The sequence below is a fragment of the Haliotis rufescens genome, unplaced genomic scaffold (genome assembly GCF_023055435.1).
Source record: "Haliotis rufescens isolate VD_foot unplaced genomic scaffold, xgHalRufe1.0.p SCAF_1, whole genome shotgun sequence".
Classification (NCBI taxonomy): domain Eukaryota; kingdom Metazoa; phylum Mollusca; class Gastropoda; order Lepetellida; family Haliotidae; genus Haliotis; species Haliotis rufescens.
The window spans coordinates 81,779,926-81,803,592 of record NW_025963779.1 but is presented as its reverse complement, the minus strand read 5'-3'; the positions used below and the strand labels follow the sequence as shown (position 1 = coordinate 81,803,592).

General features: G+C 39.3%; 1 protein-coding gene across 9 annotated transcripts in view; it reads right to left on the bottom strand.

Annotated features, from left to right (window-relative positions):
- Positions 1 to 378: 378 nt before the first annotated feature.
- The window catches only part of LOC124136883 (multiple C2 and transmembrane domain-containing protein 1-like), a 198,341-nt gene continuing 175,052 nt past the window's right edge, over positions 379 to 23,667 (bottom strand). For 6 of the 9 annotated variants that reach the window (XM_048402229.1, XM_048402225.1, XM_048402231.1 and 3 more), the window contains 11 exons: positions 21,812 to 21,913; positions 19,928 to 20,002; positions 19,319 to 19,438; positions 15,366 to 15,491; positions 14,794 to 14,841; positions 13,293 to 13,298; positions 11,959 to 11,979; positions 7,814 to 7,920; positions 6,731 to 6,840; positions 5,834 to 5,931; positions 379 to 4,961 (listed from right to left, as the gene is read on the bottom strand). In XM_048402229.1, coding sequence (XP_048258186.1) covers positions 4,896 to 4,961; positions 5,834 to 5,931; positions 6,731 to 6,840; positions 7,814 to 7,920; positions 11,959 to 11,979; positions 13,293 to 13,298; positions 14,794 to 14,841; positions 15,366 to 15,491; positions 19,319 to 19,438; positions 19,928 to 20,002; positions 21,812 to 21,913 — 879 coding nt within the window. In that variant the 3' untranslated portion in view covers positions 379 to 4,895. The remainder of the gene's footprint in view (positions 4,962 to 5,833; positions 5,932 to 6,730; positions 6,841 to 7,813; positions 7,921 to 11,958; positions 11,980 to 13,292; positions 13,299 to 14,793; positions 14,842 to 15,365; positions 15,492 to 19,318; positions 19,439 to 19,927; positions 20,003 to 21,811; positions 21,914 to 23,667) is intronic. The other 3 variants (XM_048402213.1, XM_048402206.1, XM_048402217.1) reach the window with 3 other exon arrangements.

The following is a 23,667-nucleotide window of genomic DNA, read 5'->3' as shown; positions in this document are numbered from 1 at the left end:
CCTTTTTACATACTACTATAAAGCACGTCAAAATAATAGTAATGGGTATCACTTTTCTGACATGTTAAAATAACATTGAATGTGGCAGTGGAAATGGTCTAAAATTCTGTGATTGAAAGACCCAAAATGTTAGATGTTACTGTATTCGACATAATAAGCGCCCCGCTCTAATAAGTATTTGTGAATATATTGGCTAGTGAACAATCCCAATTAGCACCCCTTCCGTTTGATCAATAGACAAAAGACTTATTTATTGGTGTATAATATGCACTCGTGTGTTATATGCAGCCTTAATTATGGGCAATTAAATTCTGGAAAATATATCTGTCGTGTATAATATGCACAAACTTTTCTTTTGTATCATTTCAGGCTGTCAGCATAAACCACGAAATGTACGATCTTTCAACTCTGTTTTTCTTTCACTAAAATTATATTCTAATAAGAGCCCCCTATTTCTAATTTTGAGAGCTCCCTGGGCGCTTATTACGTCAAATACGGTAAATAAAAGTTATCCCACATGTGTATAGTTTTATTCCTTGGCTAATAATAAACGAAGAATGCACCGAGTTACATTGATAACGGGATGCTGTCAAGGGACATACACAAGACCTGAGTTACAAAGGTACATTTCTAAATGGCTGCCTACCAAATCTCTTAGACACAGGATGATTAAAAATACAGGCACCAACTATCTGACCAGACAGAATACTGAATGGCTCTAGCAGACACAGAATAAAATACTCTCTTTTAAAAATACTTTAGTAACAAAATTAATCATAAAGTACAAACTTATGTGAACATCATCTTAGTAAAATAACTATAACAAAACACTGATTAATACAAAAAGACATCTAAGATGATCAAATCAAGCATTTACAACCTCCTGTAAATTTAATAAATCTCGTCTCTCTAGATGTGTCAAATCATTGAGCTTATAGTAATATACAGCACACTCACTCACTCACGCACTCAGAGATATACTCCGAGTAAACCAACTGGACCAAACATGTACAAGTTTGGCATTGTATAACCACTGATATGGAGAATGAAATAAATAAGACTGACTTCATGCATGATATCTGTGAGATTTTGGAAGACAACTAGAAACATTCTAGTTCCTATTCATGTCGACTTGACATTCAACTTGGCTTATTTTATGGCATCTATTGCTACATCCGACAAGGATAACATACGCCTAAATATCACAATATTTTTACCTTGACCATCAAAGAGAAAGGTAAATAGTAATTTTTTAACAAATGACCTCTAGCACTATGGAGATCTAGTACTGTGAACACCTAAATATACTACCGGCTAATTGTCTCAACGATTACAAACCAATCACTTCCAATCTGACAGCACCATAGGGACTTAGGCTTGCATATGAATCTGTTAAAGATGTGCATGTACGTTTCCTTCATTCAGAGTCCAATCTACATCTAAGGGACCAGTCATTATCTTATATGAGATGGGTCAATGGTTTCTTTCTTATGCACTGATAAAGAACATTTTTCATATTTTTATTTTGGCTGATTTCTAAAATTGCTTGTGAACTCTTTCAATGGTCTAATCCTTTTAATTAAACAGATTCATTATTTGTTGTAAAAATATACAATTTATAATATCGATAGAATTTATGTTCCTTTAATTAACAACCATTCTCAGATAGTGTACAGTGGAACACTCCTGACAAGACAATCAGTTATATTACACATATGGTCGGATCATAGGTTTTCAGATGTCATACGTTTTCGGACGGCCATGTTTATCGCAATTACTCGCACTATATGGGGTGTAGCATCACACAGTTATTGTAAATACTCAGATGATGGCTTGTTTTTAAAAGAAAGTTATCTTTTATAAGTGAATGTGATGTTTTACATTTGTTCATATGACTGTAGAGAAAACTACGAATGTTTCTTAAGCGTTCGAAATCCCATAAGACAGGGATATGCAGATTATGATACTATCATTAACAATGTCTTCAAGTTGGAATAATCAAGGCTTAACTTCATTTTGTTACAAGTGCCATGCAGTAAGTGTATTTGGGTGACCAAACTTGCCACTGACCCATCCCTTATATCAAGACACCGGTCACAAAACAACACGCACTGACTAGTGAGACCCTCTTGGAGGATCCAGGTAGAAATGACATACATCTGCTTCTATATCACATGAAACTGTTTCCATATGACTAACAAATACTTGACAACTGAGACATCATGTAAGTTCTAGTGTTTGCTTGCTATCGCCTCAGACCTGGTTTAAATCCATGATATGGCTACAGTGAGTACCTCATGCTCCACACCATGGTTTGCTGCTGTCCAACTTGATGTCACGTTTATCAAAAGAGAAAAGATTTTTGTTTCCCAAGACAAATAATATAAAAATTACGAAATGCATTTATGGTGGGTTATGTAACAATGGGTTACAGCTTGTACGATGCAATAGTTTTTATCACAGAGATCTCCCTCAATGCAGAGATAGCACTATCAAACTTATAAAGGCATAAATATGTTTATCTTTTTGTACCATAAACAGACAAAATATTCATAAAGACAAATGCATATCACATTGAAAGACAGTTCCTGACTGCATACACCTTCACTATCAACCGACGGCAATAACAGTGGACACAGGGGTTGGCTGGACACTCAACACCAAGGAAAACAAATGGTTATCTAAAACTGGGGATCTTACTACCTAGCAAGTTACTACACACGCTATGTTACTACATGCTCACATAGATTTCTCGAGTTCAAGATGAGGTATTTTCACTGCTAATTAAAAAATATCGAAAATTGTGAAAATAATCCCAACTACAAACTCCAAATCAGCAGTAGATTTACACCATAGATGAAGCAAACACAAAACTAAGCCACTCCACCCTCCCCACCTAATGCCCCCCCCCAAATATTTGTATTTTGGAGGACCAAATCATTGCATAATTTCACTTGTTATCAGATTTGTAACTAGTTCTTAAGAAAACTCACTGAAAGTTCTATTAAGAAAAATATAATAACATCATTTATCTTCCTTCTTCCTTCCAACCCTCTGTTAAGGACATGAAACCTGAAACACAAGTATTTTGTTTGACCTGATGTAAAGCTTAATAACATTACCCTCAGGTACTTGGTACATTAATCATGTTAACACACATTCTGTGTTACAAAACACTAATTCACACTGGAATGTTATAACAATGTAATACTATACCCATAATCAGTGGTACATTGGCTAGTTCTAAAGTCAGTGGTACTCATTGGTTAGCTAAATAGTTGTACTCATTGGCTAGCTATATAGTCAGTGGTACTCATTGGCTAGTTCTAAAGTCAGTGGTAAATAGTCAGTGGTACTCATTGGCTAGCTATATAGTCAGTGGTGCTCATTGGCTAGCTATATAGTCAGTGGTACTCATTGGCTAGTTCTAAAGTCAGTGGTAAATAGTCTGTGGTACTCATTGGCTAGCTATATAGTCAGTGGTGCTCATTGGCTAGCTATATAGTCAGTGGTACTCATTGGCTAGCTATATAGTCAGTGGTACTCATTGGCTAGCTATATAGTCAGTGGTACTCATTGGCTAGCTATATAGTCAGTGGTACTCATTGGCTAGCTATATAGTCAGTGGTACTCATTGGCTAGCTATATAGTCAGTGGTACTCATTGGCTAGCTATATAGTCAGTGGTACTCATTGGCTAGCTATATAGTCAGTGGTACTCATTGGCTACCTACACAGTCACTGGTATACCTTCTTTAATACATTGTAAAACAGACTACACCTTCTTGAGAGAAACTAACAAAGATATTGCATCTAATGGCGGAATGTGTACACAGTTCTCTCTACTTTTGAAGTATTGAAGTTTGAAGATGTTTATGACATATGATATTGCAGACAACCCCATGTTGTACACATGTATTACATGGCACTGCAGCAGACGGGTAGCTCTGTGAAGCCATTAAGATCTAGCTGTTTAACATGTTTAGTCAGGCCATCCAGCAAACAATGCTAAAGAAATATTTCAAACCGGAGGACAATTCTTTTTATAGAATCCTCAGGTCCCAGATTATGAAACAGTTGGGTCCTTAACAGACATCTGTCTCTCAGTTCGTGAAATAGTGATGCAGATATACTGTCAAGGTTATCTATGTAAAGAGATTAATGGAACAGAAGGTTTTGTAGCCTTATTTCACTCATGTGTCAATACTGGCTTGAAGGCTCTGTTAAACCTAGCTGTATGCATGCTGTGATGAAACAAGTCAAAACAAACAGCTCTTCCTTTTGAAGATGAAATATTGTGAGATTCATCATAGAGAAGTTACTATTTCCATAAAGTCTTGATGAACAAGCGCTAAGCATTTGGTACAGTGGTAAAGGGAAATGTAGTCTTTTTACATACTACTCAACTTTTGACAAGGATATACCTATCATTCCAACGATACAACAAACTGATTACCGGTAACAATAATTTAGAATCTACTGGCCCGGTATCTCTATCAAACGTTGAGTCGTATATCAATGTCTGTTACAGAATCAGAGTAGAGACATTACTAATGTAACATATCCTGTCCACTATAGGTAGAAGAAGTGGTTGTCGCCTTCAAGTGGGCCACCATGCTATAAAATGGAGGGTTTCTGTTGACGAGTCCAAGACACCTACATCAGATCTCCATGTCAAGAAATTGTCGAAGTCTTCAACAAAGTGTCACACACAGGTCACACTAACAACAGATATGCTACGTAACAATTCTAGGTTGAAAGACTGGCCAACATGGATTTCGTAAAGTAAGTGAAGCGATCATGCAACGATATGGCAGCATGTATCACATGGTCCAATCACAATCGAGTATGCAAATGAGGAAGGCACATGTCTGATGTCGCAAGGACACCCTGCTGTTATTGGCGTTTTTTCTTGCTTATAGTTGTCCCTCCTAGATCTGGACGATATTCACGGTATTGCAGCTGAAAGGGAGGTAGAGAATTGTTACAATCAAACGTACATGTTGGTTGGTTGGTTTCTTGTTTTACGCCGCACTCAGCAATATTCCAGGTATATGACGGCAGTCTGTAAATAATCAAGTCTGGACCAGACAATCCAGTGATTAATATCATGAGCATCGATCCACACAATTGGATCGATGACATGCATCAACCAAGTCAGCGAGCCTGACCACCCGATCCCGTTAGTCGCCTTTTACGACAAGCACAGTCGCCTTTTACGGCAAGCATGGGTTGCTGAAGACCTATTCTACCCCAGATCTTCACGGGTCTCAAACGTACATGTACATCATCAGTAGCTAGAGTGTGAGTTTTTTAACAGAATAATTGCGTATAATATCAAGGCGTCTTATATCATGGCATGTTATATCATGGCATGTTATATCAAGACATGTGATAATATGGTCTGTCAGCTTAATGTTGGAGGAGAGACCAAAGTGATACAAGATGTAGGCATTTACAACTTTGTTGAACACCATATGCCCAAGTATGGTGCTGACAGACCAAGGGTCATAATTAGGGTTACATACATAATAACCAGATACTGGTAAATCTAAGGGACACAACTCTGCAGAGGCATACTTTGTTCATATATCAGTTAAACAATGCATACCATTTTGTTGTTGTTTTATACAGCACTCAGCAATACTGTTCAACCATGTCTGTAACTGAATTTATCTAATTCAGTTACAGCTATGGTTAAACAAGCATCTTGAGTACTGTAATGCTAAACCAAAAGAGTGTTCCTCACGAAGGCCGATAGACTGTCAGCTTGAGATTACGTATATTTATGGATATTATGTTTGTGTGAATGTGCCGTGAGTGTCACTGCCTACCAGTTCACTGTCAGAGGGTACTCGAGACAGGAAGTCCAGCAACTCATTATTGGGTATTGCATTTGGCTTTCTCAGCTTCTTGGTGAACTTGTTGATGCCTGTAATGAAGGAAACACAATCAAAGATAGCTGGATATTTTCTGTTGTGTGCTTTACTTCAATACAGTGTGATGTAGGGTGAGCAAGGCTGTAGTTTGACAGGGGGGGGGCAAATATTTGTACAAGTATCACTTGTCCCCAACTTGTATTTTCATGATTCAAATAAAACTGTTTTTTATAAAAAAATCAGCAACTGCCCCACCCCAGGCTGGCTACGGCACTGATGAGAATACTGGATCAAGGTCTGTTTGTAAGAGCTTACAAAGTCTTCCCCTTGACGAGTACAAGGTCCCAAAGAGCTACTGCATACTCCCCTACACTAGTACCCACCCCAGTATAGTAAAAGGGGCCAAGGAGGTATTGGGTACTCTTCATAAGACAGTAAGAGGCATCAGAGGCGTTTTAGGTACTCTCCCTAGAAGGGCTGTAATGATTCACTGATACCTATAATATCATCCATACTTAAGTGCACACGAAACTTGAATCGTCAGTTTGTGAGGTCTTGATATGCTATAAATAGAACAGGAACTAATAGAGTTATCTCCCATAATGACAGAAGTAGCATAGCGCCATCTGTAAGCATGGCAGAACACAAGGCCATGGTAGCTGAGGACATGCCGACTAACATTTAATAACCATCCCTACACAAATGTTTGAAGAAATAGATGTTAGAGCAGTTTTTCAGTGATTTCATCATTTCTTACTATTTGATGTGGTGTATTGTGAAACAAATCACATCGGAAGATACAAGGTGATACTCAGCTCTACTCCCAAGGCTAGTTGGCCATGATATACTCACCCCAGGCTAGGAGAAGGAGCCGGAGGGGTATCAGGTATAGCACGATAGTTCCAACAACAAGGACAGTCACAGCTAGTCCTGATAACCAGGGAACTGTCCAGTTGAATGTGCTGGAATGAAGATCAGTCAGAAATAAAGATGACATGCTCACCACATGAATTCATAATACTATTACAGTAAAGTACGGTTATAACGAACTCAAAGGGACTACTAATTTTAGTTCGTTTTAACCGTAGTTCGTTATAAGCATATATACAGCATAACTACAGCAAATAGTCGGGACCAAAAAAGAAGTTCGTTATATCCGTCAGTTCGTCATAAGCGTGTTCGTTATAACCATAGTTTACTGTACTCAAATTACATGCACAAATTTACCATAAAGGTAAAAAAATCATTTATCATACACTAAAACAAACCTGAATATTTGTATTTTTGCAAATTATTATGAGAGAATTGTTAAGAAAGAGATTTAATCCCCTGCATGACACTTCCCCCGGAGAGCGGAAGGTCTGGGGATCGATCCCCGGCCGCGGCATACCAAAAGACGTTAAAAGATGGTATTTGTTGTTACGCTGTCTGGCACTCAGCTTTAAGGGGCTAAAACAAGGACTGGTCGGCTCGGAGTCAGTATACTCTGTCTGAGTTGAGTATTCATGTTAAATTGGGGCATGGTACGTGTATCTCAGTGGGCTAGCACTATAAATCGGCATCGGCATAAGTGTAATAATCTTTGACGCAGCGTTAAACCCCATTACACCTCACCTCACTCTGGATGACACAGGGATATACATGTCACTCCTCATAAACCTTCACTTGGAAGTTGAATAAACTTCAAAATACATCACAGACACAAATAAACAGTTTTCAATTCTGCTGGAAATTCTCTGTTCTGTGATATCATCCACTGTCATTTTAAGCAAAGCAAACTTACTTAAATGAAGTCTGAAAAATTAGGTTCATCATAAATCTCTTACAGTGGCGGTAGACCCAGTGTCGTCCAAAAGCAATTTTCACACGTTCACTTTTCAGATCTTATGAAAACGTTTGTCAGAAAAATAAGTTGGGGTTAAATGAAATACTGACTTTTTAATCCTCTCCCCAAGCGAGGCCACCATGTCCATGCCCTGCTGCACCTGCAGACACACCTCCTGGATTGCCTGTAGCTTCTCCTTGAAACTCTTCTTCTCCTCCTGGTAGAACAGCCATATTACATCACACGTGTCACTGACAGGTCGGCGGAACCGACAGAAGGTGCTTCATACATACGTAACACTCACATCCATGTTAGGTCTCAGGCTGTGTCTGACTTTGTCATTTGTGCAAATTTAGAAGTCAATTGTAATACTACTCAAAAGAAGTTAAAGATCACCTGATTTGTTCATACGACTATAGTTAACTCAGATAAAAAAAATTAGGTGTATTTAACTTCTTTTGGGTAGTATATAACATTGTGTCAATTGCAAACTGCATCAAATGATAACAGTAGATCTCTGCCATGACAATCCTCCAGAGATCAGAGACCTGCCACAGATTAGAGTCCGACAAATATACCCAGGCAAGTGCATCGTCAGTACTTCACAGGTTTGTATGTACCACGTTCCTCCATCACCCATGAATACAGTAGTCTTTTAATGGTCACCTAATGAAATAAGCCGTCGATAACTCACTAAGTCAAATAAACCAACTCTTTCTGTATGAACTAATTGTTTCCTGATATTCAAGCAATGATTGTAACATATATGTACTACTCAAAAGAAGTTAAGGATCACATGATCATTTGAACTACAGTAATATAAAAAAGTAGGATGGTTCTTCGCTTCTTTTGAGTTGTACAAATGTCTGCAAGGCTATGGCACGTTGTTCTATAAATATACCTGATGTAATCTGCGTGCCCATTGGTTGAGCACTAGATGGTTTGTGTGAAGCCCATTTCTTGTGTCCTCCGTTGTGATATTGCTGGAATATTGCTAAAAGCAGCGTAAAACCAAACTCACTCACTCACTAGCTGGTTTGCCTCTCTGGGACCAGGCCGTGTCTTGATTGGTTGGATAAAAATAGTGACAGTGGCATATGTATACACGGTCAATGGAGGACTTTTGTATAGACTACAAACTGGTGGAGTATTGACGATGAAGAGGGAAGTGGGAAGAGGGAAGTGGGAAGTCATAGATAGGTGGGATTTGTGTGACGACAGACCTACATGTCTACACACAGGTCACAGGTCCTATCTTCCTACACACTATACTAAACCTTGATCAGGACCCCAAACCTCAGTGGGATATCGGAATGGGGGCTAGCCACGTAGACTCAAGCAAGATAACCATTGTTGGATAGTTGTCAATCAGGTTACCTCAATACTGACTTATTAAACATTCCCCACCAAGAAAAACACAAACACAAACATAATAAACACATTGCAACAAAGGAGGGCAAACAAGCCTGCTATCACTTAAGCATATAACTCACAATGTATGAACCAGGTTTGCAATGTCTGAATCATGTAAGATATATGCAACTTTTCAATGTAGGTAGTGTTTTGAAACTTAATGGGTACAAAATGAAATGCAAATTATCCATGCAATTAACTAAACAATTACATTTTACAATTTGGAATCTGTCATAAGTCTCTATTATCTTCAAAGCTATTTCCAATGTTTGAAATACTGTACATGCTTGTAACTGTTCAATATAAAGTTAGAGAGGATTGAAGTCGACATATATTAATTAGCAGCAAGCTTCTTCTAGTGTTAATTGTCTCAGGTCATGAAAGATGAATTAGACACTATGTTAAAGAAAGAGTTTGGGCCCTGTAGCTCACCTGCATCAGGATATCAGAGTTTAGATAAAATGAAAACAGAATAAAACTATTAAAAAAATCATGAATATCAGAGGTCAATGCAAAGTTTCTAGAAGATGAGGTGGAGGCTATGCCGTGTTTAGAACCAGAATTTTGAAATTTGTTTGAATGGACACAGATACATGAATCATCCATGCAAATATATCAACCTGATAGTTTCAGAGTAGATACAAACAAATATCTCTTAAAATATATTTCCACTTTTTACAAAAGTATGAATTACATTTTATATAAAACATTTGTTAGTAGTGGAAGCTACAAGCTGGTATAGTTTGCATCAAGCTAGGCACGAGTATCTCTTAGTCTTACAATCATTTTTAATAGTACATGCTTTATGTGTCCATTTCTCTAAATGATTAAAACTTTAGAAACATTAAACTATGCTTCAGTCAATTTCAGTATCATGAAGTCAGGTAGAATGAAGTTCACCTTCAAAATAAGACTATACATCCCTAGCTGTGTATTACAAGACAATGTGAAAGTCACCCTGACCTTCGCCACAACAACAGCTGACTGTAACAGATCCCATGGCCATAATGAATCAGTAAGAACCTTTGCATGCCAACATGACCCACTTCCACCCTCAAATTTAATAAAACATTTAACCATCACTTTCATTAATGACCCCTGACATCTTTCTGGGACCAGCAAGGTGGTTTGTCTTGAAGTGACATGATAAATTGAATAAATATTTACAAAATGATAACAATTCTCTTTCACACAAAAAATGGATGAAAATCTCTTATTTTATTCACTATGGCCTTAATATCATCTTTGCTATTTCATCAATTTATCTCCAAGAAGCAGTTGGGTTTACTGGGGAAAAAGATCTATGAAAATCAAACTTAAAAGCAAAATAAAATATCTGCAAAACATACCAAATACCCTGGATCTCACGGATTCCCACAGATCAGAGAGGGTCAAGGTTCAAGGTCATCCGATCACTTTGAGGATTTGTGCTCAGCTGGTTTTGCAGGCCTTAAGCTTCAGGAATTACTTATATAGGTTCACTGAACAATCATCCTGAATGCCAAGTTGGAATGACCTTTCTGCACATATAACTTCATAACCAGTGCAACCTTTTCAGTGAACGATTCCCACAAAACAAACCTTGATTTATTGAAGTAAGTAAATGAGTGGTTGATGGATACCATTAATACCAGCCATTCACATCACGACTTCCTCCCTCACATTTCTTCCAAACCTTTGACACTAACTATTGTAGCCATCGGTTGAACATGACCTGTATTTTAATAGAGGTGTCTTAAAGGTTAATCTTGTTAACAAAACATCACCATGAAACAGGGGGTATCTAATCGACCACAATTGTAGCGTCGTGGTGCCAGAAACCTCGGAATGATGGTTAGAATCCAAGTTCCATTAATCATGTTCCTACTTTTTCAGCACCATGCCCGGACATGGAAAGGTTCATGACAATGGAGTTTTACCTCACTCACTCACTCACTCACTCACTCACTCACTCACCATGCTGCTCATGCATGGCTCCGTGGTCTAAGGTACCACAATTAGGGGTCCAGGATCTGGTGATTGTGGGTTTAAATCCAGGATTTGCCCAGATTATAATCCCTGGTTTGTCAGCATCGTACCTGTGCCCGAGGGTTTCAGTGAAGTGGTAAATGTTCAAGACCTGCACCATTTCAGGATTTCCTCCCACATCAGGCTAACACGCTGTGATGTAACTGATATGCTGTTCAAAACAGAATAGGGAGCACAGGTGGCCCAGTCATCTAAGGCACTGCAACACGCAGTGCATAGTTGCCTCCCTTGGGCTCGCCAGAAACCCATGACTGTGGGTTCGAATTATGTTTCTAGGTTTGTCAGCACGATACCTGTGCTCGTGGGTTTCACCAAAGTTGTAAATGTCTAAGACCTGCATCACTTTGGTCTTTCCTCCCACATCAATAACTGGAACACTGTGAAAGGCGTCATGAAATCCATCTCACTCACACACTCACTCACTCAAAACAGAATTAAACCCGATTCAATCATCATGAAGCACGGTTCTACATAGGATATGTATTTTTAATTGGATATGTTTTTTTAATTTATTTTGAACAGCTGTGCATGAAGCAAGTCTAGCATCTTTCTTTCCCAGGATGACCCAAATTGCTAGCTCTACACATACTGGCCAAGGTCTCTCAAACTTTACCTCTCCATCATGAAGGGCAGTGAATGCCAGTATACCATATTTGGTTGAATCTATTTACTATATGTTCACATTCAAAAACCAACATGTTAACAGAACAACAGATATGTGCCATTTAGAAAGCTCCACTGGTTTACAACCAACAGAACCAACAAGATGACAGGAAGGTGGAAATAAGTTCATCTTGTTACCATGGTAACGTACCTTTTGTTCACCTTTCATAGTCTGGGGGCAGAATCAGTGAAATCATGAATACTATCTCATGGATGTGAAATATTTAATTAACTATTAACAAAAGTCAAAGCAGAAAATAACTGTACATATTATGCTTTCATGCCATGAAGCTATTCATGAAATATTTAAAAAGATAAAAGACACATCAACATTTCTCTTCATAGTGGTGAGTGCAGATTGCCGCATCAGCAAATATTTATGTTCCGTTCCTGGTTTCTAGTGAATAATCAATACATTTTTACTGTTATCATCTCAAGAAAGAAACGATTAATCTTGAAAACCAACAGCAGGAATAAGCTGGATCCTTGAAGACTAACTTAAAAAGAGGTCAAAGTGGTGGGTTAACCGTGGCTGGCAAACAGAACGCACACACGAGGAAGATGAAGAAACCACACAGACCGGTGTGAAGCTGGTGTGAGTGTGATGAAGCAATCAAGGTGAAAGTGCAAAAACTGAATTGCTAAACCCGTTCTTATATCAAAATTTACCACATGTATAGCATGATAATTTTTCAAGATCATTAAGAAAAATCTTAGGAATCTAAAACAAATCAAACCAGAGCCCATCATAAAATACTAAGCCTCGGTTAAAAGAACATGGGAGTTCTTACCACTACAGCTACAAAACTGCTGAACACCCCTGTCTTTCCTGACATATGATTAGCTTTACGCTTAGAAAAATATTAGCCAGCATAATTCTATAATAAGTCTCCCCAATAGAAAGTCTTTCAACATAACATGACTGCCTCTGTGGTCTAGTGGTAGAGCGTCCGCCCAGAGAGGGAAAGATCGAGGGTTCGATCCCCGGCTGTGTCATACCAAAAGACGTTAAAAGATGGTACTTGTTGTTACCCTGTCTGGCGCTTGGCATTAAGGGGCTAAAACAAGGACTGGTCGGATCGGAGACAGTATACTGTGTCTGAGTGGGGTATTCATGTTAAACTGCCGCATGGTAGGGCTATTATTAGTCCAGACTAGTACAAGCAGCCACACACACACACACACGTGCATGCCCGTCGCTAAATAAGTTCAATAATCTTGGACGCGACGTTTAACCCCATTTCACCTCACCTCAAACATAACATTGCTGCCAAAAAATTCAATTCAGATTTGAATAACCATAGGTAATAATACGATACTGTATGCCAGAGCATAATGTAGATTCTTAATTTTCAAAAAATGATAAAAAAAATTAAAAAATGATAAAAATATAATCCAATAATGACAGGAGGTCTCAAAACGGTGCTTGGAAAGAAACACAGCAAATGTGGATTAATGGACCCAAAAACCGATTAAAACTTTTACCTTTTTCTTGTGTTTAGGGAAAATCAAATATAAAAGTGTTATTGTGCATACTTTTATTCTGTTTCTTGTATAATATAAAAGTGCAGTTTAAAAACATAAACTGACAATACAAAAGCAGTGATAGCGACATCCACATACAATATAACACTATCTCCACACTGAACCACACAGGGAGAGACTGTTACATTGTGGGTCATACTGGGCTTGTGAAGCAGGTGTCAGAACTTGTGTAAAAACTGCAGGGCAAAAGAAAGTATACACCCATATTTGATGGTGGCTAAAATTAAACAAACTAGAAATGGTTATTCTATGGTGATGTGTTTGATACAGGTATCAGAGGTGTGTTTTCGACTTTAAGTTTGCAGGGTTTTGACTACAGCCTAGTGATGTTTTGATAACATTTGTAATTTTTGGGTCAAATCCAACTTTCAAGTGTATACTTTCTTTTGTCCAGCAGTTTATAAACATGAATTCAAAAACAAGTTCCACAAAATCAGCATGATATACACACAGTGTTATGTTCTTTCATATCACATTGAAGGCGTTGCGAAGTGCCGAGTTGTGTCAAGGTCACTCAAAAGGGCCTGTTCATAATGCAACAAGGTTGATCAACATTTGTTCTAAAGCAGCGACTTTCCACTGACACTTAGTTATTGTTTGTTTTTGTAATGTACGATCAAATATAAACAAAAATAAAGGAATACTTTCAAAGCATAAATGGTTAACGTTCAGATAGTGAAGTACCTTTGTTTTGTGGAAGGAGAAGTACCAACATATTGGTAATTTGTACTGACTGTCTCAGAAATCAATTTAAATATTAAGTTGGGAGCTAATCTAAACCAACAAAATCTAATCAAAAGGGGTTTTAAGGTGCTGATAAATATCCTACATTGAGGTTGTTTCTTTTGTCATACAGCGGTCTGCTTTGGTTGAGAATTATAGCCCTGGTCAACGAGAACGACTATCATTGGAATTTGACTTGTCCTCACAATTTAGCCATCTTGGGCTGGTAGATTAGTGTGAATCTCGAAGGGTGCAGAGAGAGAATGCACCACCAAAGATGCTCTCTCTGTTATAATCTTTACATTGTTTCTACACCGACTCACACATAGCATGAGTTTTGCATGACATTACAAACTTGCTACATATAGAGTAATCACCTTGACATCACATGTTAAGGTCATTTCTCATTTTTTTTTCTCAAAATAATTCAGATTTCACCTCATTAATAAAACTTTCTCCTCTTTGCTTAAGGTTAACTTAATTGACAAGTGATTGGAAGCAGTTTTATCAACACTTTGACAATACATCCGAGTTATCTTAGTTGATGAGTTAGTCTCTAACACCTAGTGGCCGGACACACTGATGACCCACCTATAAGTGCACATCAAAATGGTCTGGTGAGCCACAAGTAATGGCTTAGGACAACTTGAAATTCTTAAAAAGGAAATTATAACCCATTAACTCAAGCAATCAAGCTCATTACTCTTATTTAACTCACCTTTTCTTTATCATCTTCGTCATCATCGTCATCTTCATCGACATAATCCTAAACATGAAGAAAAACAAGCACACTGATATACAAATGGATGTCTATCTTATATTGTAATATTTCATGGTGTGTACAAACCTAAGCGCTAAGTGACATCACCATGGGCAACAGTTTAACACGGTTCAAGAAACCAACCTAGTTACTGCCCTTTCTCTAGAAGTTGTTTATATCCTCTTAGAATTGTTGTCTTCCATTTTTCAGAAGTTCACAACCAAAAAGTGAAAACATTCGTACAATATAATTTCTATCAGTATCATTTCTTACTATAGAAGTGGATGATGTTCCATGATGTAAAGTCTTGAGTCAGTCTGGGATGTTGTGATTTGAACTACAAGTGAAGCAGCGCCTCTTTATAATAAAGGTAACCCTTAATGGGTGGATTGATCTTTGTATCCTGACATTTGAGTTAGCCTACAAACAAAGTGGCATTATAACAACTTGCTCGGACGAAAGCAGGTGCCACTATCAGACCCATCAGCAACAAGAACAGGACATGTGATGTGGAAGTTCGCGGTACTCACGTCTTCAACAGGTTCCTTCTTGAAAGCGCCAAGTATTTGAGCAATGACCAGATTCTTAAGGAATAGGATGAGGAGTGTGATGGGCAGCATGTAGAGCTCGAAGTTCCACACTACCACGAGGTACACCTGAATCACAGAGGAGGCAATGAAGGATATAAGTTTTGTTTGTTTATTGTTTTAATTTTCTTATTATTTAATGCCGCTCTCAACAATATTACAGCTATATGCCGGCAGTCTGGAAATAATCACGTCTGGAGCATATTATCCTGTGATTAACATCATGAGCATCGATCCACGCAATTAAGATGTGATGACATGCATCAACCAAATCAGTGAGTCTGATCACCCGATACCAATTGTCGCCCTGTATCTGTGTTATCACAAATATTGAAACCCTTATCATTATCAAACAGATCATGCTGCGGTTTTAGTATTGTAGTATTGATTTAAACGTTGTAAGTCAGACCCCTGTTTATCTAGAAACCTCTATTACATAGCTGTACTGGGTAGTATTGGGTAGTACTGAGTACTGAGTAGTATGGGGTAGTACTGAGTACTGTTGGGGTGTGTAGTCAGTACTGAGTAGTATGGGGTAGTACTGAGTAGTATGGGGTAGTACTGAGTACTGTTGGGGTGTGTAGTCAGTACTGAGTAGTACTGGTTAGTACTGAGTACTGTTGGGTTGTGTAGTCAGTACTGAGTAGTATTGGTTAGTACTGAGTACTGTTGGGGTGTGTAGTCAGTACTGAGTAGTATGGGGTAGTACTGAGTACTGTTGGGTTGTGTAGTCAGTACTGAGTAGTATTGGTTAGTACTGAGTACTGTTGGGGTGTGTAGTCAGTACTGAGTAGTATTGGTTAGTACTGAGTACTGTTGGGGTGTGTAGTCAGTACTGAGGAGTATTGGGTAGTACTGAGTACTGTTGGGGTGTGTAGTCAGTACTGAGTAGTATGGGGTAGTACTGAGTACTGTTGGGTTGTGTAGTCAGTACTGAGTAGTATTGGTTAGTACTGAGTACTGAGTAGTATGTGGTAGTACTGAGTACTGTTGGGGTGTGTAGTCAGTACTGAGTAGTATTGGTTAGTACTGAGTACTGTTGGGTTGTGTAGTCAGTACTGAGTAGTATTGGTTAGTACTGAGTACTGTTGGGGTGTGTAGTCAGTACTGAGTAGTATGGGGTAGTACTGAGTACTGTTGGGTTGTGTAGTCAGTACTGAGTAGTATTGGTTAGTACTGAGTACTGTTGGGGTTTGTAGTCAGTACTGAGTAGTATTGGTTAGTACTGAGTACTGTTGGGGTGTGTAGTCAGTACTGAGTAGTATGGGGTAGTACTGAGTACTGTTGGGTTGTGTAGTCAGTACTGAGTAGTATTGGTTAGTACTGAGTACTGAGTAGTATGTGGTAGTACTGAGTACTGAGTAGTATTGTGTAGTACTGAGTACTGTTGGGGTGTGTAGTCAGTACTGAGGAGTATTGGGTAGTACTGAGTACTGAGTAGTATGTGGTAGTACTGAGTACTGTTGGGGTGTGTAGTCAGTACTGAGTAGTATGGGGTAGTACTGAGTACTGTTGGGGTGTGTAGTCAGTACTGAGGAGTATTGGGTAGTACTGAGTACTGTTGGGGTTTGTAGTCAGTACTGAGTAGTATGGGATAGTACTGAGTACTGTTGGGGTGTGTAGTCAGTACTGAGGAGTATTGGGTAGTACTGAGTACTGTTGGGGTGTGTAGTCAGTACTGAGTAGTATGGGGTAGTACTGAGTACTGTTGGGTTGTGTAGTCAGTACTGAGTAGTATTGGTTAGTACTGAGTACTGAGTAGTATGTGGTAGTACTGAGTACTGTTGGGGTGTGTAGTCAGTACTGAGTAGTATGGGGTAGTACTGAGTACTGTTGGGGTGTGTAGTCAGTACTGAGGAGTATTGGGTAGTACTGAGTACTGTTGGGGTGTGTAGTGAGTACTGAGTAGTATGGGGTAGTACTGAGTACTGTTGGGTTGTGTAGTCAGTACTGAGTAGTATTGGTTAGTACTGAGTACTGAGTAGTATGTGGTAGTACTGAGTACTGTTGGGGTGTGTAGTCAGTACTGAGTAGTATTGGTTATTACTGAGTACTGAGTAGTATGTGGTAGTACTGAGTACTGTTGGGGTTTTAATCAGTACTGAGGAGTATGGGGTAGTACTGAGTACTGTTGGGGTTTGTAGTCAGTACTGAGGAGTATTGGGTAGTACTGAGTACTGTTGGGGTTTGTAGTCAGTACTGAGTAGTATGGGGTAGTACTGAGTACTGTTGGGGTGTGTAGTCAGTACTGAGTAGTATTGGTTAGTACTGAGTACTGTTGGGTTGTGTAGTCAGTACTGAGGAGTATTGGGTAGTACTGAGTACTGAGTAGTATGTGGTAGTACTGAGTACTGAGTAGTATTGTGTAGTACTGAGTACTGTTGGGGTGTGTAGTCAGTACTGAGGAGTATTGGGTAGTACTGAGTACTGAGTAGTATGTGGTAGTACTGAGTACTGAGTAGTATTGGTTAGTACTGAGTACTGTTGGGGTGTGTAGTCAGTACTGAGGAGTATTGGGTAGTACTGAGTACTGTTGGGGTGTGTAGTCAGTACTGAGTAGTATGGGGTAGTACTGAGTACTGAGTAGTATGGGGTAGTACTGAGTACTGTTGGGGTTTGTAGTCAGTACTGAGGAGTATTGGGTAGTACTGAGTACTGTTGGGGTTTGTAGTCAGTACTGAGTAGTATGGGGTAGTACTGAGTACTGTTGGGGTGTGTAGACAGTACTGAGTAGTATGGGGTAGTACTGAGTACTGAGTAGTATGGGGTAGTACTGAGTACTGTTGGGGTTTGTAGTCAGTACTGAGTAGTATGGGGTAGTACTGAGTACTGTTGGGGTGTGTAGTCAGTACTGAGTAGTATGGGGTAGTACTGAGTACTGTTGGGGTGTGTAGTCAGTACTGAGTAGTATGGGGTAGTACTGAGTACTGAGTAGTATGGGGTAGTACTGAGTACTGTTGGGGTTTGTAGTCAGTACTGAGGAGTATTGGGTAGTACTGAGTACTGTTGGGGTTTGTAGTCAGTACTGAGGAGTATTGGGTAGTACTGAGTACTGTTGGGGTGTGTAGTCAGTACTGAGGAGTATTGGGTAGTACTGAGTACTGTTGGGGTTTGTAGTCAGTACTGAGTAGTATTGGGTAGTACTGAGTACTGTTGGGGTGTGTAGTCAGTACTGAGTAGTATGGGGTAGTAATGAGTACTGAGTATTATTGGGTAGTACTGAGTACTGAGTAGTATTGGGTAGAACTGAGTACTGTTGGGGTGTGTAGTCAGTACTGGGTATTATTGGGTAGTACTGAGTACTGAGTAGTATTGGTTAGTACTGAGTACTGAGTACTGAGTAGAAGTATGGGGTAGTACTGAGTACTGTTGGGGTTTGTAGTCAGTACTGAGTAGTATTGGGTAGTACTGAGTACTGTTGGGGTTTGTAGTCAGTACTGAGTAGTATGGGGTAGTACTGAGTACTGTTGGGGTTTGTAGTCAGTACTGAGTAGTATTGGGTAGTACTGAGTACTGTTGGGGTTTGTAGTCAGTACTGAGTAGTATGGGGTAGTACTGAGTACTGTTGGGGTTTGTAGTCAGTACTGAGTAGTATTGGTTAGTACTGAGTACTGTTGGGGTATGTAGTCAGTACTGCGTACTGTTGGGGTGTGTAGTCAGTACTGAGTATTATTGGGTAGTACTGAGTACTGAGTAGTATTGGTTAGGACTGAGTACTGTTGGGGTTGTGTGGTCAGTACTGAGTAGTATTGGTTAGTACTGAGTACTGAGTAGTATGGGGTAGTACTGAGTACTGTTGGGGTGTGTAGTCAGTACTGAGTAGTATGGGGTAGTACTGAGTACTGTTGGGGTGTGTAGTCAGTACTGAGTAGTATCAAGTGGAGGGCTACACTTACAATGAAGGCCGTGATGCTCCTCGGGGTGGACTCCCAGTTGAAGCAGCTCTGTATGAACCGGCCGCCGTCCATCATGGACGAGATGATCTGAGACACTCGGTCAATGTTCCGCTTCATGATCTACACATGGAACATGTCAGTCAAGAACTGCTACTGACTTTAAATGTTTAAATCACAGAACTAAATACTGCAAGATGGATCAGGCTTCTGTGTTGTTTATATGACGTAGACATAGGACTGCCGTTTCTTTCACAGAGTCTTGAGAATAAACTAAGAAAGTAATGTCTGAGAAACTCGAATCTAGAATGATTGGGCAAGTCTAAATTGCCTCAGCCAATATCAAGCATTATTCTGGACTCCATTTGGATTTTATTTCATATTATATAGATATAGATTTTTAAATAAGAAAACTTTATTTCTGGAACAAAATGTTACTCTTAGGGCATCTAAATGTCATAGAAAAGGCTTGGCAAGACTTAAATAACAGCATGTTCTAGAGCATAATACAGTCTAAACAAATTCATGGACAAAATCTCATAATTTTGGTTGCAAGAACATCATTAGATATCGGTGTTACAATTATCAAACTAATGCCATTGTCACACTTACTGATATTTTGAATTTTTGTTCTGGCTGCATGTATTTCTCCTCTCGAGGGTTCACCGTTCTGATCGCTGACTTCGGCTGGTGATGTACAGAACAACATAACGCTTAGGTTTAATATGGGAGTCAGTGAGTAGGGTTTTACATTGCTTATGTGGCAGTATTGCCGCCACAGTATGGTGGGGGACATGGAAATGGACTTCAACAATTGTACCTAAGCCGAGAATTGAACCAGGATCACTATAGCAACCCACAGCTTATACATGGAAAAATATACAAGTCTTTCATAGGAATTAGAAAGAACATGAATAGTAAGTCATGAAGCTGAATTATTCACATGAAGGGGCAAGAAGTAACTAACTTGGAATTGTATCATGTAATATATAGTCAATATATACCTTGTGCTCTACAGATGAAGTGGTCAGTCTGATAACTGTATCATGTAATATATAGTCAATATATACCTTGTGCTCTACAGATGAACTGGTTAGTCCGATTACTGTATCATGTAATATATAGTCAATTTATACCTTGTGCTCTACAGATGAAGTGGTCAGTCCGATTACTGTATCATGTAATATATAGTCAATTTATACCTTGTGCTCTACAGATGAATTGGTCAGTCCGATTACTGTATCATGTAATATATAGTCAATATATACCTTGTGCTCTACAGATGAAGTGGTCAGTCCGATAACTGTATCATGTAATATATAGTCAATTTATACCTTGTGCTCTACAGATGAAGTGGTCAGTCCGATTACTGTATCATGTAATATATAGTCAATATATACCTTGTGCTCTACAGATGAAGTGGTCAGTCCGATAACTGTATCATGTAATATATAGTCAATTTATACCTTGTGCTCTACAGATGAAGTGGTCAGTCCGATTACTGTATCATGTAATATATAGTCAATTTATACCTTGTGCTCTACAGATGAAGTGGTCAGTCCGATTACTGTATCATGTAATATATAGTCAATTTATACCTTGTGCTCTACAGATGAAGTGGTCAGTCCGATTACTGTATCATGTAATATATAGTCAATTTATACCTTGTGCTCTACAGATGAACTGGTTAGTCCGATTACTGTATCATGTAATATATAGTCAATTTATACCTTGTGCTCTACAGATGAATTGGTCAGTCCGATTACTGTATCATGTAATATATAGTCAATTTATACCTTGTGCTCTACAGATGAACTGGTTAGTCTGATTACTGAATCATGTAATATATAGTCAATTTATACCTTGTGCTCTACAGATGAACTGGTTAGTCTGATTACTGAATCATGTAATATATAGTCAATATATACCTTGTGCTCTACAGATGAACTGGTTAGTCCGATTACTGTATCATGTAATATATAGTCAATTTATACCTTGTGCTCTACAGATGAAGTGGTCAGTCCGATTACTGTATCATGTAATATATAGTCAATTTATACCTCGTGCTCTACAGATGAAGTGGTCAGTCCGATTACTGTATCATGTAATATATAGTCAATTTATACCTTGTGCTCTACAGATGAAGTGGTCAGTCTGATAACTGTATCATGTAATATATAGTCAATATAGACCTTGTGCTCTACAGATGAAGTGGTCAGTCGGATTACTGTATCATGTAATATATAGTCAATTTATACCTTGTGCTCTACAGATGAAGTGGTCAGTCTGATAACTGTATCATGTAATATATAGTCAATATATACCTTGTGCTCTACAGATGAACTGGTTATTCCGATTACTGTATCATGTAATATATAGTCAATTTATACCTTGTGCTCCACAGATGAAGTGGTCAGTCCGATAACTGTATCATGTAATATATAGTCAATATATACCTTGTGCTCTACAGATGAAGTGGTCAGTCCGATAACTCACATGATTGAAGATCATATCCATCTCCAAGAGAATAGCACCTTTTCCCCTGTGAAGAAGTTTCTTGTCTTTGAGTGCATACCACCGACGCTCTCCATTCTTTATCTGAGAACAGTGAATGAGTGAGTGAATTCCAGCCATTTCATGGCATCGTGTAAATTTTCAATTATGGAGCAGAAAAAACAGTGACTGAAAGCATGTCCAACAAGTATTTGTCACAGAGTGACGAAATATCCCCCGCCTGTACACCATAGTACCAAATATGAAGACAATCCAGCGATTAGTTCTTGAGATATTGTGGCAACACCGTTTTCTAACTCCAAAAACAGATTTGCCTGCTGTGACCTTGAAAATGGGGTCAAGGTCACCAAATCTGACAGGTGGATGCGGTGTCTGTATATACACTATAGTTTCAAATATGAAGACAATCCAGCGATTAGTTCTTGAGATATCGCGGCAACACCGTTTTCTAACTCCAAAAGCAGATTTACCTGCTGTGACCTTGAAAATGGGGTCAAGGTCACCAAAACCGACTGGTGTCTGCGGTGTCTGTATATACACCATAGTTCCAAATATGAAGACAATCCAGTGTTTAGTTCTTGAGATATCGCGGCAACACCGTTTTCCAACTCCAAAAGCAGATTTGCCTGCTGTGACCTTGAAAATGGGATCAAGGTCACCAAAACCGACTGGTGTCTGCGGAGTCTGTATATACACCATAGTTCCAAATATGAAGACAATCCAGTGTTTAGTTCTTGAGATATCGCGGCAACACCGTTTTCCAACTCCAAAAGCAGATTTGCCTGCTGTGACCTTGAAAATGGGATCAAGGTCACCAAAACCGACTGGTGTCTGCGGAGTCTGTATATACACCATAGTTCCAAATATGAAGACAATCCAGTGTTTAGTTCTTGAGATATCGCGGCAACAAACAGGTGGGACGTACGGACGGACGTACGGACGTCCGTACGGACGGTCGTGAATACTATATCCCCCGCTTCGCGCTTTCGCGCGGCGGGGGATAACAATCCATGGTATAGAGGTACGACGACACACAATCAGTCAGGTAACAATCCATGGTATTGAGGTACGATGACACAAAATCAGTCAGGTAACAATCCATGGTATCGAGGTACGATGACACACAATCAGTCAGGTAACAATCCATGGTATCGAGGTACGACGACACACAATCAGTCAGGTAACAATCCATGGTATCGAGGTACGATGACACACAATCAGTCAGGTAACAATCCATGGTATCGAGGTACGACGACACACAATCAGTCAGGTAACAATCCATGGTATCGAGGTACGACGACACACAATCAGTCAGGTAACAATCCATGGTATCGAGGTACGACGACACACAATCAGTCAGGTAACAATCCCATTGTTACCTCTAAAGACAAGCATGAAAGTCCCACAAAAATGAGAACAAACAGATGTATACATTAGGGGATACATACCCTCAGTATCAGGATGGCTAGTCGGCCCCACACTGACCCTCAGTATCGGGATGACTAGTCGGCCCTACACTGACCCTCAGTATCGGGATGGCTAGTCAATCCTACACTTACCCTCAGTATCGGGATGGCTAGTCGGCCCCACACTGATCCTCAGTATCGGAATGGCTAGTCACCCTACACTTACCCTCAGTATCGGGATGGCTAGTTGGCCCTACACTTACCCTCAGTATCGGGATGGCTAGTCAACCCTACACTTACCCTCAGTATCGGGATGGCTAGTCAACCCTAAACTTACCCTCAGTATCGGGATGGCTAGTCAACCCTACACTTACCCTCAGTATCAGGATGGCTAGTCGGCCCCACACTGACCCTCAGTATTGGGATGACTAG